The following is an 18520-nucleotide window of genomic DNA, read 5'->3' on the forward strand; positions in this document are numbered from 1 at the left end:
AACCGAACACCCGTGCCTGAAAGCTTGGTCATTCAGGCATCTTTGTCATCAGGCACATTCCCTTCCTCTCACCCAGATAGGGAATCCAAAAGACTGGGCCATCATGGGAAGAAGATGTTTTTTTCCTCCATTCTGGCATTGTGGTCGGTGAACACTGCATGCCTCTTGGGGCGTTATACCCATTGCTTGTGGGATGCGGTCGTACAAGTTCTGCAGCATATCCTGAAGGAGGCCTGTGCGATTGTCTCCCAGGCTGTTTCCTCCAAGAGAGATGCGGCCAAGTTCACCATACAATGTGGGCTGGACACGACCGTCTCTTAAGGTAGATCGGTTGTGTCGACAGTGGCATTACAACATCATGCCTGGTAGAGAACTTCTGTTTTTTTCCGGGGATGTCCAATAGACTCTCATGGACATGCCCTTTGATGGCTCATCTCTTTGGAGATAAGGAGGACTCAGCGCTGGAGAGATTTGATGACTCCCGGCCTCTGTCCCTTGGACTTTCCACTGCCCCTTACCCCATACAGTCTACTTTTGCCCCCCTTTGTGATCACGGGAGGGGCTCCTTGTTGTGTCCCTTCTCCAGGCAACGTGCCATGCATGTCATTCAGCCCCTGCGTGGCCGAGGACGTGGAATCCCACGGGCTGGTGGGACAGGGAACCAGAGGTCTGCCCAGTCCACCCAGCCCCCACCTCCAACCCTTCCTTGTCCATTCCCCCACCTCCGGCCAGTTGGTAGCAGGATAGGCAATCACCTGCCCCACTGGGAATCCATCACGATGGACAGGTGGGTTTTGTATATCGTCCAAAGGGCCTACTCCCTCCCCTTCAAGAGTTCCCCTACGGCCATGCCTCCATCTTTTGGCCATCTGATGGAGGATCATTTCTCCCAGAAGACCTCCATCCTGTTCAGTCACAAGCCATGCAGGACTGCTGCAATGCTGCCACATGTACAGTTCTTGGTTGCATGGACACTACAGATTCCATTGGCCGAGCAATTAGCACTTGTGTTGCCATTTGTTGCCATGTCTGGTGCTGATCAACAGATTATTTTTAATGTGATGACCAGTCCCTTATGGAATGCCCTTTGACAGCACTCTACTTTTTTGGGGGGAAGGCAGATTCTGCCTGGAGTGCTTTATAGAGAGCAGACCTACAGCTCGTTGACTAGGCCTATCTGTCTGGCCCCACCAGCCATTTCAACCCCACCATTCCTTTTGCCATTGTGGCAGAGGTATCCCATACCGCCAGCCGCTTTAGCCACAGCAAAGTGGCCAGTAGTTTTGTGGTCAAAGCTGTGGCAACCACTTACCCTACGGCCAGGGACAGCATACGAGTCGCTTGACACCCACTACCCTGCCACGGGCCCACCTTCAAAATCCCTCTAGCGCACCCTTAGTGGAGCACAGCCACCCAGTTGAGGCAGGATCCAGCAATTCTGGTCAGGTCGGCAGGCCATAACATCAGACAGGTGGGTCATGCAGATTGTCCGGAAGAGAAAAGTCCTGCACTTCATAGCCACTCCACCCCACCTTCCAAGGTCCCCGGACCGACAGACGGAGGACCATCCATCTTTCTTATGGCAGGAAGTCCAAGCCCTTTTGGCCAAAGGGTGCTTGCTCCAGGAGTGGGTTGTGGTTGGTATTCTCACTATTTTCTGGTGCCAAAGAAGGGTTGGAGGTCTTCATTCTATTTTAGATATTTGACCTCTCATTAACTTCCTCCAGAAGGGCAAATTCAGATTGCTGACCCTTTCCCAGGTCTTGTCTGCCTTGACCTGAGACTGGATGGTGGCGTTTGATCTTCAGGACACCTATTTCTATTTACCCATCCTTAAGGGCCATCAGTGCTACCTGGTGGTTTGTGGTGGGAGGGGAGCATTTTTCTATTCACTGTGTTCCTCTTTGGTCTCAGCAGTACTTCTTGGGTGTTCACAAAATTGCTGGTAGGGTAGCAACACATCTTCAAGGTCACAGGTCCCCAATTGAATGAATGGCTGTTAAAAACAATCTCACCCCAGGCAATCAGCCACCACCTTCAGACGATAGCGAACCTCCTGTCATCTTTAGGCTCAACTATCAACGTGCCAAAGTCACACTTGAGTTCTCAGATGTTCTCCTTCATCTGAGCCATTCTGGACACTGTTCCGTTTTGTGTTTTTATCCCAGGAAAGGAGAGTCCAAAGCTGTCAGGCTACGATCCCCATCTTTCAACCAATGTTGGATTTGAGAGAGGTCGACTTCGAGTCTGCTGAACTGATGGCCTCCTACATCTCACTATTCAGGCACACCCGGTGGCATATGCAGCTCTGCCATGGGATCTGAAGTCTCAGTGGACCCAACATCTCTGACCATGTCCAGAGTTCAGAAAAGATTGAAAAAGATCTGAAGTGGTTGTTACTAGACAGCTGTTTTGTCAGCGTCAGTCCCCTCTTCCCACTGACACAAAGCTGACAGTAGTGACTGATGCATCACTTCTGGGTTGAGGCAGCCACCTGGGAGAGGTCGAGATCAGAGTCCTCTGGTCTCTGGCAGAGGCCTGGCTCCATATCAACTTTCTGGAGCAAACGGCAATCTGCTTGCACTGAAAGCCTTCCATCTATCAAGCCTTCTACCTCCATGTGATATTGCAACAAACAGCACACAGTGAGGTTGTGGACCCCATGCCAGGAGGCACTGCACCTTTGGAAATGGTTGAACCTTCAAGGAATATTTCTGCTGGTGACGCACCTACCAGGATCTTTGAATACCAGGGCAGAGAATCTCAGCCATTGACATTTAGCAGCTCACAAGTGGCAATTGTACCTGGATATGGCAAAAAAGTCTGTTCATAAAATAGGAACCCCTATATGCCGTCCCTTCAATCACTTTTCTTCCCAGAGTTCGAAATAAGATCAGAATCAACTGGGCCCAAGTCATTCTAGTGGCCTTGGATGGGACATGGATGGTACCTAGAGCTTCTGAGCAGGAGCGTCTTTTCTCCGATCAGGCGGCCCCTTTTGGAAGATCTGTTTTCGCAGCAATGGGGAAGTATCCTGCACCAGGCCCCGCAATCTCCACCTTCATGCTTGGAGGCTATAAAAAAATTCAAGGAGTATTCTAATGAAATAATTAAACATGATTGATGTAGCCCATTATATTTCTAATTGAAGACAAAGCATTACAATGTTGTGGGTAAACTCTCTTTATTTCCAGTCCAAAACACGAGCTTCACACAGTATTTAATTCCTTTCCAAAAGTGACAAACCTATGCAGGGCTGTAGATATTAGTGCACACATACAAGTATGTATACATATTTACATTAAATGCAAAAATACATTAAAATCCAGCTAACCATAAAAAAAGCCCTTTAAAAACATAGTCAGTTAATTTAACCCCAATTTTAAACCCAAAATAAATCCGATTCCAAAACACCACATTATTACCCAATACATAGTACACTTAAACAGATTGTACCAAAGTAGGCACACATATCTAAAATATCACTGAGAGATTTTAATTTAAACAAAGTGAAGTAAAGAAATTCCTTATAACCCTACATATCTAAGAGACCGTGTAACGGAGCCGAAGCAGCCCCACCACAAATCAGCCCCCGGGACAAATGGGGCAGTACCCCGGGGGCACCTTCCAGGACCCGGAAGCAGCGTCGCAGGACAGCGGCCCGAATATCCAGGAGGAACAGGCAAAAGGGGACGCTGCGACTCAGCCGGGGGAGGAAGAAAGCTTGACTGGAACGCCAGAGCAGAAAAACCCCAACGAACCGCCAGAACAAGGAGAGGGAACGCCGAAGTGGAAGACGGCCCCCGAGGAGAACCTTCGCAGAACGATTCACGACGCCCCTGTGCCCGCCACGTCCCTGGAGGGACGTGGCTTTCGCAGGTACGTGCATGCCTGCTTAACCTTCAAGATATTATGGGTGAAAGGGTTTTTATCACCCTTTCATCTTCCGTGTACGTTTTATTTTATTCTGTGTGGTTTTTTTTCCTCTTCCTTTTCCTCTCTAATTCCCTTTATAGATACTGGGGAAATCTCCTTCTGTTCTTTTTTAAAAATTTGTTTTGCTTTTACGGTTTGGTTGTTCTACCTTTGTCTCTGGCTGCCGGATCCAAAGAAACACGAGTTTTGCACCATGTATTATAAGCTTAAGGGTCCTATAGTGTCTACCTTCAGAAGACTCGTTTTTCTTGGATTTTTACCAAAAGCCTATATATTTTCTTTTAGACAACTACTCACTGGGCTCACATTCTTATGATTTCCTGGTGATACATCCCCCACCCCACAAATTAAGAGGCCTGAAAGAAAAGACCCTTACCTGCATTATATTTCTTTTTCCTTTGCTCCTTCCCCGGGAACCACGTCAACACCACTCTTCTCAACGGATTCCGCCATACCTGAGAAAGAAAAAGAGAAGAAGGCCAGTTAACAAAGGGACGAAGAAGGACTTAAGGATAGCAAAGATAAGAGTACAAAAAGAAAACATTTGTTAAACTACAACAAGAATACATCCATCAAATCTTACTATATCATTATGGCCTGAAGCCTCATTTCTACTCTCAGTAAAAGAACCCACCACAGTGGTGTCAGAAGTGGGATTCTGAAACAAAAGAGTGTGGATCCTTTACACAACGAAATGGAAACGAGACGCACTCTAGAAGACATGATACAGAGACTGGCCGAAGGCCAACGCCATCTCCAAATTGTATGGGAAGAACAACAAAGAGAAGCAAAAACAGATAGGGAGACATTTCAGAATGCTCTTAAAAGTCAGGCTGCCATAATAGCCAACATCCAACTAGTACATGAGACTGCATTACAGAAGCTAACCGATAAAATTGCAGCAACTCGGGTACACCCCAATGTACCAAGTTCAGTCCTCCAAAAATATCAAGATGGCCAAGATCCTGACGCGTTCTTCACAAAATTCGAGCGTGTTGTCACTTCTGCTACCTGGCCAGAAGATCGATGGGGCCAATATGTGGCTCCTCTCCTGACTGGGACCTTACAAGCCGCCTACCAGGCTATAAACACTGGCAGTACTACCCCATATCCTGAAATCAAAAAGGGAATCCTGGAGAGAGTCACAACACGGAATACTATCGGATTAGGTTCCGCAAAACCAAGTGGACCCCTAAGGAGAATCCACAAGCCCTATATTTTTGGATCCAAGACCTGGGACTTGAGTGGCGAACACCTAACAGCCCAGATAGGGATGAAATAATTAAAATTATTGTATTAGAACAATTCTTGGAAGCCTTACCACCATCCATCCGAAACTGGATTAAACAGCATCCCAAAATAGATACCACCACCGCAATAGATCTCGCCTGTGCATACCATCGAGCACCGGAGTTTTAAGTCTGGAATATCAAAAGGACCATTAACAGTACCCCGTCCTTCCATTTCAGGATACCGACCGAAGCCCATTAAATCTCTTGAAGAGCTCCCCCCACCCAGAAGCCTAGAAAGGAACGCCAGTCAATTACCACAATCTACAACTGCACTGAATGGGGTCATATTGCACGGAATTGTCCCTATAAAGCTGACAACTCAGAACCTACGGAAATTGGGGTTACATGAGGTAGGGTATTTTATACCGGGAAAGACGCACCCTGATATACCAAAGATTTGTATATCAATGGAAGAACCACCCGGGCACTCATTGACTTAGACTGTAGCCAATCCGTCGTCAGGGCTGGTCTAGTAGACAAAAACGTTGTCTCCAATGGAAGAATATGTATCTATCTGTTGCATTCACGGTGATCAAAAACTTTACCCATTAGTCCCTGTATCCATAGAGTGGAATGAACAGAAAGAGACTATCCCAACGGGAGTATTTGCCCATTTAGTTGAAGACTTCACCATTGGAACAGACTTTTGCAATTTCCCAGCATTGTTAAATAGTATTCAAAAAGATAAGGGAAAAAACTCATGGTGGGAGGAGACCCCTTTTTCCCAAATAGATATTTCTCCAGGAAAAGATAAACCTAAAATGAGCAGGAGAGAAAAAAGGGAATGAAGAAAACCCTATCAGAGACAAGAACCGTCTAGAAAACCATTTCTACCAGAAAGGCAGTGCTAGCTACCATACCCTCCTTTTGAATAAGTCAACGGGAGGACTCAACTCTAAAACATGCCTGGGAGGTCGCAGTACAGAGAAAACTGGACCGGTAGGCCCAGATTTCATAATACAAAAGGGATTATTATACAGAGTAACAAAATGTAATCAAGAACAAACCCAATTGGTAGTACCCCAACCTTTTCGGATACAAACCTTATATTTGGCCCACAGTTTAATGGGGGCAGTCATTTCGGAAGGGAGCAAACCAAAGAGTACCTCTTACATTGATTTTATTGGCCTAGGGTCTTCTCAGATATACGTCGCTTCTGCCAACAATGCCCTCATTGTCAATTTGTGAATCCTGGATCTATAAAGAAAGCACCTCTCTTCCCTTTACCCATTATTGATATTCCGTTTTCTAGGGTTGGAATGGATCTAATAGGACCCCTTATCCCTTCATCACGAGGTTATATATATATCCTCATATTGGTTGACTATGCAACTCAATATCATGAAGCAATACCCCTCACGAGTATGACCACCAAAAACATAGCACATGCTATGATTGGTTTCTTTTCGAGGGTAGGATTTCCTAAGGAGTTGCTCACCGATCAAGGCACTCCCTTCATGTCCCGCCTAATGGCCCAAATTTGTCAAATATTAGGGGTTACTCAAATAAGAACCTCTGTCTATCAATCACAGACGGATGGACTTGTAGAAAGATACAACCTGACACTCAAAATACTGCTAAAAAAAGGTAATCAACGATTCAGGAAAGCTACTGTTAGTCCTTTATGCAATAAGAACCCATGAACAGTCTTCTACCAGTCATATTCCCTTTGAGTTAGTTTTTGGGCATCCACCAAGATCCCTAATCGATATGGCCGCAGAAAAATGGGAAGAGGACGAAAGTGAGGAAAAAGATCTTCTCGAATATAGCCAACAGGTGAGGGACCAATTACATACGGTATGGGAGGACGTAAGGGTTTATCTAGAGAAGGCCCATGATAAACAAAAACTGTATTATGATAAAAACACTAGACTCAGACGATTACAATCCTGTGACAAAGTCCTAATTCTTTTACCAAGCTCAGAAAGCAAACTGTTAGCCAAGTGGCAGGGACCCTTCACACTCCTTAAAATAGTAAGTCCTGTCACATTGAACTATTATTATAAAAAAAACTTTTTTTTAAAACTTATATACCATAATAACCTTCTAAAGAAATGGGAGAAGGAGAGGAAACCCCTGAACCACCACAAATAGGATTCCTTGTTAATAGGGACATAAGCCTTGAGATCAGTCTGTGCCCACAAGTCGTTGACTCTTCATCATCTCTCCCGCCCTCAACCCCCAACTACTTCCCATCCAAAAGAAACAACTCGCGGAGATGTTATATAACCATAAAGACCTTTTTCAGCCACACCAGGGAAAACTTCATTAATACAACACCACATCAGAACCCCAGGAGATAAATTTGTCCGACTTCGCCCTTACCGAATCCCAGAGGCCTGAAGAACCCTCGTAGAACAGGAAGTTCAAAACATGTTGCAAATGGGAATCATTGAACCCTCTACTAGTCCCTGGTGTTCCCCAATTGTTTTAGTCCCCAATCCCAATGGTTTGGTTCGCTTTTGCATAAACTTCCGACAAGTCAACAAAATATCCCACTTCAACACCTATCCTATTCCGAGAGTGGATGAACTGTTAGAGAAGTTGGGCAAAGCACAATTTATGACCATCCTAGATCTCCCCAGGGGGTATTGGCAGATCCCCTTACACCCCTCAGATAGAGAGAAGACGGCATTATCCACACCCTCTTGGTTATACCATTTTGCTCTTCTCCCATTTGGACTGCATGGGGCTCCTACAACGTTCCAGATATTAATGGAAAGCATGTTACAAAAACATTACCTATATGTGGCTGCATATCTTGATGATATTGTAATTTTTCGTGAATCATGGTCCGATCACCACCATCTAAATGAACTATTTTGTACATTAAAAGAAGCAGGGCTCACAGTGAACCCCGAAAAATGCACCATGCAAATGATAGTATAGCATACCTCGGATATCACATAGGGAAGGGACACATCAAACCCCAAATGAGCAAAGTGGAGGCCGTACTGGAAGTATCTACTCCAAGGTCAAAGAAGGAGATACAATCATTTCTAGGTCTTGTAGGATATTATAGACGGTTCATTCCAAATTATACCACCATAGCCACCCCTTTAACCGACCTTTTAAAAAAGAATAAGCCATCTAAAATAACAAAAAACTCCCCCGCACAACAACATAGCTATGAATTTCTCAAACAATGTCTAACTACTGAACCCATATTACTTTGTCCTGATTTTATGAGGCAATTCCTGTTACAAACCGATGCTTCTGACGTGGGGATAGGAGCTGTCTTATATCAAAAAGATGATCATGACAATAACCACCCCTTTGTCTTTATCAGTAGAAAACTACTCCCACGTGAACGGCATTATGCCATCATAGGAAGAGAATGTCTGGCCATCAAACGGGCCATTGAGACATTTCAATACTACCTTCCGGGCCGTCATTTTATCTTACAGACTGACCATGCACCCCTTACTAGGTTGTCTCGCCACAAAGACACAAATCCAAGAACTCTACGGTGGTTTATGGAGTTACAACCCTTTATCTTCCAGGTTCAGCATCTGCTGGGACACCAATTGGTAACCGCGGATTCTCTCTCCTGACATTCAATCGGCCAAAGTCTCTATCAGCTTTTTTTGAGGGGAGGGATGTGTAATGAAACCGAAGCTGCCCCGCTACAGTCGGCTTCCTGGGACAAATGGGGCAGTCCCCCGGGGGCACTTTCCGGGTCCCGGAAGCTGTGTCGCGGCCAGGGGTTGAAGAAAGCCCGACCGAAATGCCGGAGCAGAAAAACCCCAATGAACCGCCAGAATGAGGAGAGGGAACGCCGACACGGAAGACGGGCCCCCAGAGGAGAACCTTCGCAGAGCGCTTCACGACGCCCCAGTGCCCGCCACAAGAGAGAAAGAAAAAGAGAAGAAGGCCAGTTAACAAAGGGATGAAGAAGGACTTAAGGATAACAAAGTTAAGAGTACAAAAAGAAAACATTTGTTAAACTACAACAAGAATAAATCTATCAAATCTCACTATATCATTATCGCCTGAAGCCTCCTTTCTACTCTCAGTAAAAGAACCCACCACAGACCGGTAACAGTATAATCAGCCTCAACAACATGAGGTGGGCAGAATACATACCAATGAAATATGACAAGGGTCAGGTCCTTATAAATCTGGCTTGTTATGACTGTTAGTAGAGTTTATTTCAAAATTCATCCATCTCCATAGTAAAGTGAACTGTAATTGACACTTAATACACATTTAAATCAACCATCAAGTTATAGGTCTAACTGCTTCTGAGATAGACCTAATATAAGACCCCATACAGCTTAACGCTTTAGCCCATGCGATAGGGTGACTATTATAATGACAGTGATGCAGGGGAAGAAGGGGACATAACACAAAAAGGCTTCCATTGTGCAGTCTCATAAAATCACATCCTTATTTTCCTCAGCAGACTCATTAGTAAACTGTTCCAATACATTATCGTCTGAACCACACAGCGCTGTTCAGTTTCACATCATAATTGGCACAAAGAGTAAAATATCAAAAACATGTGTAACGAGCATCTTAGCATAATTGATACTCAACAGCGACTTGCCCAAGTCAGTATAAATGTCATATGTTCCATAATTAGTACCCAAAGCAAAATATCAAAAAACAAGCATAACAAATATCTTAGCAAAATAGATACCAAATAAAGACTTACCCGGGTAAGAATCTGTGCTATATGTTCCATAAAGAAGGCAAACACTGTAAAATGCAGTCCTGTTCCAGGATTTGCCTTTGAGGCTCTGCGTCTGGTGGTGCAGACGGCCTCGAAAGCAACAGATGTCACTGCCTATTGTTTCCGGAGCAGAACCTCCTAAGTGTGGAGCCACTCAGTGCACACCTAATGGCGTGCAGTGGTCCAGCTGCAAAGTTTAGGGATCCAGTTTGACGCCTGGGGAATATTCAAAAGGCGAGGAATCTGCAGTTTGATAGAGCTTCTGCCAGAAAGAGTGTTAATGAAGGTAATGAACAACTTCTTCAGGTTCTTCTGGAAAAAGTGTCTAGTTTCTTTAGCAGAACTGTCTGCTTCAAGTTGTTATTCCACATAACAGTTTTGGCTCTTTGGTTACTTGCTGCCTGCCATTGCAGTTTTCGTGGGGAGAGACGGGTGCCTGCGGTGGTCCTATTTCAGTGGCGAAGGTTATTGGACTGCTGGGGCCACCACTACAGCCTCACTTAGAACTTGACAGCTAGGAGGTAGTGCGGTGGCAGACATGGCAACACTTTTCTTCGACCATTGCAGCCTCGCTAGGATGTATGCTTGTCCGGTGCGTGAATAGCAGGTGCTACTTCCAGGTCGATCATTAAAAGCTAGATGTTTTCTGTAGTTACAGCCTCCAGGCCAATCAGGGCTCCAAATTTGCTGGCAGTGAAGGATTCGCACAGCAGCTTCTCCAGTTTTCAGTCACAAGGTTACTTGGCGATTTTAGAAAGTCTTAATGCAGTTTATGGCAAGAACTACTCAGGGTGACTGGAGACTTCTCCACACACAGAAAGCACACCTTACTTCACTCCCCTATAATCATTTGATTTTGTTTCGGGCTGTTCCCATGGCCTGGAATAGTCTTGGCTTTCAATCCTAGACAGCTGTGCCTTTTGCAGGGTCAGGCATGCTCCTTCCCTCTCCACAGACAGGCAAACCTCTAGGCAGACCTTCAGCACCTCGAGCAAAATTTGCAGCCTTTAGGTGATGCCCACTTACTTTTGGAAGGCTGGCTGCCATGCAAATACCTGTCCTGGTCACATAGCAGTCATTTGAGTACTCTGCAGAGCAGTCCCTTTCTTGGTCATGAAGAACTTGGAACTTGAGTGGGATGGTTTGAATCTCACTTGTGTAAACATTTTTAAGATGGGGTCTGTAGATCCACTGTCGAATATTTTAGAGCAGCTGTCATTTTCTGTCTGTTTATCAGGCATCACCTTTGTGCAGAGTGATGACTCTTAGACAGCAGGTAGCAAGACAGTTGGCACCAGGTAAGAGTACACATAATAAGGTCACAATTAAGTGTGAGATCTCTGTACTTGGCTGTCATCAGATTGCCTGAAGTAGTGATCAGGGACAGTTGAAAGGACAGTCCGTGCCTAGAAACATTTTTATTGTGAACAACAAAAACTGCAGTCCTCCCCTCACCCCTTTCATCCTCTAAGTGGAGGTGCATAGTAAGAACCTACCAGCAGCATAACAAGGACCTAATTGAACAACTAAATGGTATCCCCTCTCGATCTGCCTTTGCTTCATTGTCAGGGTCTCTGCCTTCCAGTGACATGAAGCCAGTTAGTACATTCCCACCGTTTTTCGAAGCTCTATCCACTTTCAATCTGGTGCCTTGCAAAATCTGGGCCCATCCAGAATGGATCCCACTGGTCTCTGTACTCACCACCCACTCCACACAAAGTCCTATTACTGTACATATTCCAAACACTCACTGCACATACATGCTCTCGACATGCACACTGAATGTCAGCATAAGTATCTGGAGTCTACATAACAGTCTGACTTTACATGACATGAGTCAGTAGACAACACTTTCTTTGACATAGAAATAAGTCTAGTAAACCTAATGATTAACAAAAACTCTGAATGCTGTGACCACCCTTTTATGTTTCTTGCCCAGGTCATGGACAGTAGTTTTTTACCCTGCATAGGGGCAAGCTTAGTGTGCCCCCTCAGGTCATAGAACAAGTTCTGGATGTCCTGTTACCATAGACAGTCCTAGGTGTGTGTGCATGTACTAGATTAGTGTGATGTGAGAGAAAGCCAAAAATCTGAATACATGTTTCATATGCAGTCGACACCCAGGGCAAGGATACATGCCCATAGACTACTCTGGAAATATTTCTGCCCCAACAATGTGTGATCAGATGGTTACACTACTCGTTGTACTACTTGTTCCTACTACTTCATTTTACTAACTGTATTTCTCTTAAATTTGTTCTACAAAACTGTGCGTCGTCCACTCACTGTACTTATGCTTAATCTCTTTCTCAGTTTATAGTGCTACATTTTACACTTAAGCCACCCTATTCCTGGGCCTTTCAGAAGACTGTCTGTGAAGCGGAGAATAGCCTGGTGTAAATGTAACCATATGAAGGACCAATTATGCATGGAATGTTAAAGCAATTTAATTTGTGTTTTGGGCAAAACTATAATAAATTGCAAAAAGCTACTAATTCAGTATTTCGGTTTTTCAATGGCTTTAGTAGCAAGTCTTCAGCTAGCTACATTTACAGCACACCTAGTTTTCCTATTCAACGTTTATTTAAAGAACTATTGTACCCATTGAACCCTTGCCTGATGTTTGCTCTTCATTTCTTCTTTAGCCCCATCATCTGTTTCATCTTCTTTCCTAATACAGCACAGCCTGCGTCCCGTTCTGTCCCCTTGATGGGCCAAATACCTACCTCTGCGACTCCCACTGTGCCTGTTTTCAGTCATGAAGCAGGAGTAGGCCTACCTCCTGGAGGGCCTGAATCACCTGCCTCAAATAATTTCGCCTCTACTAACCTTCCCCCACCCCCTTCAGGTGAGTATATTTTGCACTGCTAAAAACTGGTAAAATGTTGGTTTATTTTTACCTGGGTAACCCAAACTGCTTTTAATGTTTTTAAAATATTATTGGCCTAAGGAATGGTCAGAATGCATAGTTTTACAAATAGATGGTTTTGATTTCTTTCCATGGACTGTTCCAACTGTTTGATGCAGACAGCATTGTATGCATTACTAGATAGAGTAGGTTTCATATATACTCTTGCTTATAAATAAATGGCTAGTTTGAAAACTCTATGCTCCCTGATCTTTATTGAACAACTTTGCTCTCGATTTTGTGTTTGTCCTCCTCTGGAGCATAGCTTGTGATTGACTAAGGTGTATCCTTCGCAGCTGACGTTAGGGGTACCTTTGTTCTTTGACTTTTAAGTTGTTTAGCACTCCATCTGAGTATATGTCTTGTCCTTGAATGCTTGCTTTCCCTTGTGACCCGCTCATCCTGTCTCTTGCCTAGTGCTTCACTGTGGCATGCCTAGTGCTTCTCTGCTGCACGCACAGTGCCAGATGGCAGTCTTATGCTGCCTGGATTTTATCTGCCTGTACTTTTCTGTGCCTTTTGGTGCCCTCTCATTTTTTTTTTTTTTTAAATGGTCTCCCTTTCCTACCACCCTCTCCTACACCATGGTGGTAACCAATGTTGGCTTTGCCAATGCAGGGAGCTTATAACATCCACCAGCATTGGCAAATCCAGTAGCTGCAACCTGTCTTGTGAAAAATATAGAAAACAATTCTTTCTATACCTTCAAGATGACCATTGCATTGGGTGGCATGCCTACACAGTGCACATTGCCTCACACAATACAGTGTCCAGCTTGAAAGTTTTGAAACACTATTCTGTCCGTTTTTAACATGGCTGGTGAGGCATTGGCAAAGAAAATTGTGATGCCCACTCATCACTGGCAAAGTGAGACCAATTGGCTTTTCTAATGCTTGTTTACTTGCAAGGACTCCTCTCGCTGAATCATAAACAAATATGAGCTGTACACTGAAAGAAATGCCTTACTGATGTAAATAACAAGGTCTATCTTTAAAGTGCCAAAGCATGCAAACATAGGCATTCAGTAATGCTATTTGCCTCTGTTGCATGCACAGATGCAGCTTAGCGTGCTAAATCCCAAACTTTTGGCTTCTCCAGTGTGCAGTAGACGTACTAAGCAAGCATTTGCAATACAATAGGTCTCACATTTGTGAGAGTTAGAGCTATTGGCATAGTAAATGACAATGGCCCTCATTATGACATTGGTGGTAAATCCCACTTACGGCCACGCTGCCAACTGTCAACTTGCCACCGCGCATATCCGTTCACCATATTATGACACACATACACCAAGCCATCACTATTCAGCCACAGAGACAATTCTGCCACACCAAATGTCAGTGGTAAAGTGGCAGTATCAAAACCCACACCATTCCGCCAAGGGAAAAACGCCCACCACATTATGACCCACGAATCACAACGGCAGAAATTCAACGGCGGTAAACCATTGGCGGTACATACCGGCACGCTCAAAATACACACACATACAAAACAACATCACATTGGTCAATTTAAATAACACACCTGACACACAACACACCCATACCACTATAAAACACCCACCCACATTAACCACAACCCATTATGACTACAAAACATTGACACGAGACAGACACCGAGACCACAGACAAAACCAGAGCCAAACGCTACTTAAAGCTATACACCACCCACGCACCCCACATCACACACCCCAACACATCACCCTACACACCCTCACCTACACACCTCACACAACACCTATGGCACCACAAAGACACCCCCGATTCACAGAGGAGGAGCCAAGGGTCATGGTTGAGGAAATCATGAGGGTAGAGCCACAGCTATTTGGAGCACAGGTGCAGCAGATATCTATTGCTAGGAAGATGGAGCTATGGTGGAGAATTGTGGACAGGGTCAACGTCGTGGGACAGCACCCAAGAACTAGGGATGACATCAGGAAGAGGTGGAACGACCTACGGGGGAAGGTATGTTCCATTGCAGCAAGACACCAACTTGCTGTACAGAGGACTGGTGGTGGACCCCCACCTCCTCCCTCACAACTAACAGCATGGGATGGGAAGAGCAAGTCTTGGCAATCATGCATCCTGAGGGCCTGGCCGGAGTAGGAGGAGGACTGAATTCTGGTAAGTCAACTCTCTACTACTACCCCCTACCTGAATGCCATCACATACTCCCACCCTCACTCCCATGACTCCACCACTTCCCACACACCCCACCATCACATCTCACTCATCCCAATGCCAAGTCCTGCATGCCATACCAATGCATGGAGACTGCTCACAGCCCTGCATGGACACCTATCACTAAAGCATGCACACTAGAGAGAGTCAGCGATCCCACCCTATACCAACTTACACAACTTAAAGCTGCCAGGGCAAATACAACCAAAGAGGGCAAGCCACAGATGCACAATATGTCAGACAAAGAAACAATAACACAATGTTTACATCCCCACAGGTTCCCAAGCCAATGTCAGCAGAGAGGAGGTGCCAGCAATATCCAGTCCCCCAACTGAAGAGGCCCACAATGATGACAGCAACTGTGGTCTTCAGGATCTAGATGACCAACCTGGCCCATCAGGGACCTCTGGACAGCTAGTTATCCAGGCCCATTCACACACCACCACAGAGCCTCCCCCATCAGGAAACACTACACAGCGCCCACCCAGCGTACTCATACCTCTGTCCCTAGGACACGTCAGTCAGCAGTGTGTCCACCTCTACAGGGACCCCAGGCCACACCTCATACCCAAGCAAGACAATCAGGGACCTGGTGTCAGTGGCAGTGGGCACACAGTTCAGGGGACAGAGGCACACGACAACAGAGAAACTGGGAGGACTGCTGTGCGCAAGGGGGAGGACAGGCCCAGGGAACCGACTCTCCAGGAGGCGCTTGCAGAGATCCAGGAAGCATATCAACATTCCCAGTACACAATGGACCAGATCCTGGACAATGTACAGGAGAACAGGCGGCTGCAGGAGGGACAGTACCAGGGGATCAAGGAGGACTTGCAGGCCATTAACAACATCCTGGTCTCCATAGCAGGGGTGCTGGCAGACATGGCCAATATTACGAGGGAGGCAGTCAGACAACAGCGGGCCTCTGCCACTAGCCAGATATCTGAACAGCCTTCCACCTCCGCTGTCGCTAGTGGCTAGGAGGCCCCTCCACAGGACAAACAGGCCACCAGCACCCCTCCCCCTGCAGAAGGTGAACCATCCACAAACGTTCCCTGCAATTCAGACAGAAGCCAGAGACACATGTCAAGACCCCTGCCAGGAAATGAGACTCTCCTGATTGTCACCCTTGTGTCTCACCCTGTCCACCTTGAACTGCCATTGCTCCCCTTCCTATGTCCCCATGGACAATGCACCTGTGCTACAAACAGACTGGAACAATACCCTGGAACTTCCTCCATCATCATCACCCCTTCCCATTGCAATTGCCCCTCTATATTTTAGCACTTCAATAAACACTCTTGGGGAAAAAAAAAGAAGTTTGTAGTATGTCAATGTTTTTAAGTATGTATTCATTTCAGCAGGTACAGACATTGCAATTCAACTGTACAGAAAATGAGCATAGATGTGTGACCTGTAGCTGGCTGCAGTGATCACACAAGGAGCATATGTGAGGTCACCAACATCTGTAAAATTAATTGCCAAAAAGTGGGCATAGAAGTGGGAAATAACAGCATGCCAGTGCCACAGAAATTCCCAAACATTTAATTGAAATAAGAAGTTACCTGTGTGTCATTGGAAGTATTGTCTGATGACTGATGTTCTGTTGTCCTCATCCTCATCCTCTGCCTCCTCATCCTCACTGTGGCATTTCCAGCCTCCTCCTCCTGCAGAAAAGGGACATGGCATCTCAGGGCAAGGTTGTGCAACATGCAGCATGCCACTATTATCTGGCATACCTTCTTGGGTGAGTTGCACAGAGATCCACCTGTTAGATGGAGGCACCTGAACCTGACCTGTAGGAGGCCAAAGGTCCTTTCTGTTATCCTTCTGGTTCACCCATGGCCTCATTATAACGCTCTTCTGACCTTGTCCTGGCATTCCTCACAGGGGTCAGCAGCCATGATAGGTTGGGGTAACCAGAGTCACCTGCAATATTAAAGGACAACATTTAGCCACAAACTATCCCATATGGCCCACACCATAGCCATATACTGGGTGGGGACCAGGGCTCACTTATTAGCCACACCCTGTGCCTCTGTAGTTGGGACATCACATTTGGGACGCTTCTATTGGTCAGGACAAAGGCATCATGCATCGACCTAGGATACTTAGCATTGACATGGGAGATGTACTGATCCGCCAAGCACACCATCTGTACATTCATAAAGTGGATTTCTGAACACCTGTTCATTTTCATTTTGACGGGGGGGGACAAATGCAATATGTGTTCCATCAGTCACCCCAATTATGTTGGGGATATGTCCCATTGCATAGAACTCGGCCTTCACTGTGGCCAAATCTTCAACCTGGGTAAATACAATGTAGCTGCACATGTGTTTAATCAGGCCAGACAACACTCTTGTCAGAACTATTGAGAAAATTGGCGGTGACATCCCTGCTTCCAAGCCCTCTGCACTTGAAAAGAACCAGTTGCCAGGAAATGGAGCACTGATAGAACTTGCACAAGAGGGGGGATCCCAGTGGCGTGACGCATAGCAGATATCCGATCAGGCTCCAATTGGGCACACAGCTCTGTGATTGTGGCCCTGTCAAGTCTATAGGTGAGAATAATGTGCCTGTCCTCCATTGTTGCCAAGTCAACCAGGGGTCTGTACACGGGGATATGTCTCCATCTCCTGTTCATCCGCAACTGTAGCATTCTATGAGGCAAAAGAATGAGGAGCGGGTCACAAACTGAACAATGGGGCAACACCAGAATTGTGCATGCTGTGAACTTGTAATGGGTAAGTGTGAATTGTCCTGAAAGTCCAAATTTCACCAGTGATGGAGCAAATGTCCAGCCCCCCGTGAAATGGCATCCGCCTGTCCTGTGTGGAGGAACAGGTGGAAGTGAGGTAATTCCTCTGGCGTTGTGTGCCGTTGCGGGAGGCGGTCGGAAACCGCTGTGCAACTCCTCATTGGGTAACATTGGGCCCTATGGCTTACAGGGGGCCGTTTTGGTTCTTTTAGATTTATCCGCTGCCTTCGACACTATCTCTCCCACACTATTAATGTCCCGTTTGCATCATGTGGGTTTGAGGGACAAGGCGCTTAAACTTTTGAAGTCTTTTCTTACAAATAGATGGACCACAGTTATCTGTGGTGATTTCAAATCTAGACCTTATCTTCTGCCATGTGGGATTCCGCAGGGATCTTCCCTCAGCCCCAGATTGTTTAATGTGTATGTAGCGCCTTTGGCTAGTCTAATTCGTACTTTTGGTTTCATTCCATCTTTCTATGCTGATGACTCCCAGTTTATTATTCCTATAAATCAGCCATGGGAGGAGGTTGCAGATCGGTTTAGTAATTGTATGGTGGTAGTGAGTAAATGGATGAAGACCAATTGGCTAAAAATGAATGCCACCAAAACTGAAGTTTTATGTTTTGGACCTGGAAAGAATTTAAGGAACTCATGGTGGTGGCCCTCTGAATGTAGTAACTGCCCTGTGCCCACTACTGTTACTAGAAACCTAGGCATCTAGTTCGACGAACATCTGTCTTTTAAAAAACAGATTAATCATGTGGTAAA

At 45.6% G+C, this 18520-nt stretch overlaps 1 protein-coding gene across 2 annotated transcripts in view; it reads left to right on the forward strand.

Moving 5' to 3' along the window:
• The window catches only part of SEC31B (SEC31 homolog B, COPII coat complex component), a 1228966-nt gene that overhangs the window by 936973 nt on the left and 273473 nt on the right, over nucleotides 1-18520 (forward strand). For both annotated transcript variants that reach the window (XM_069240364.1, XM_069240362.1), the window contains exon 21: nucleotides 12584-12751. In XM_069240364.1, coding sequence (XP_069096465.1) covers nucleotides 12584-12751 — 168 coding nt within the window. The remainder of the gene's footprint in view (nucleotides 1-12583; nucleotides 12752-18520) is intronic.

This window comes from Pleurodeles waltl, chromosome 6, assembly GCF_031143425.1.
Source record: "Pleurodeles waltl isolate 20211129_DDA chromosome 6, aPleWal1.hap1.20221129, whole genome shotgun sequence".
NCBI lineage: Eukaryota > Metazoa > Chordata > Amphibia > Caudata > Salamandridae > Pleurodeles > Pleurodeles waltl.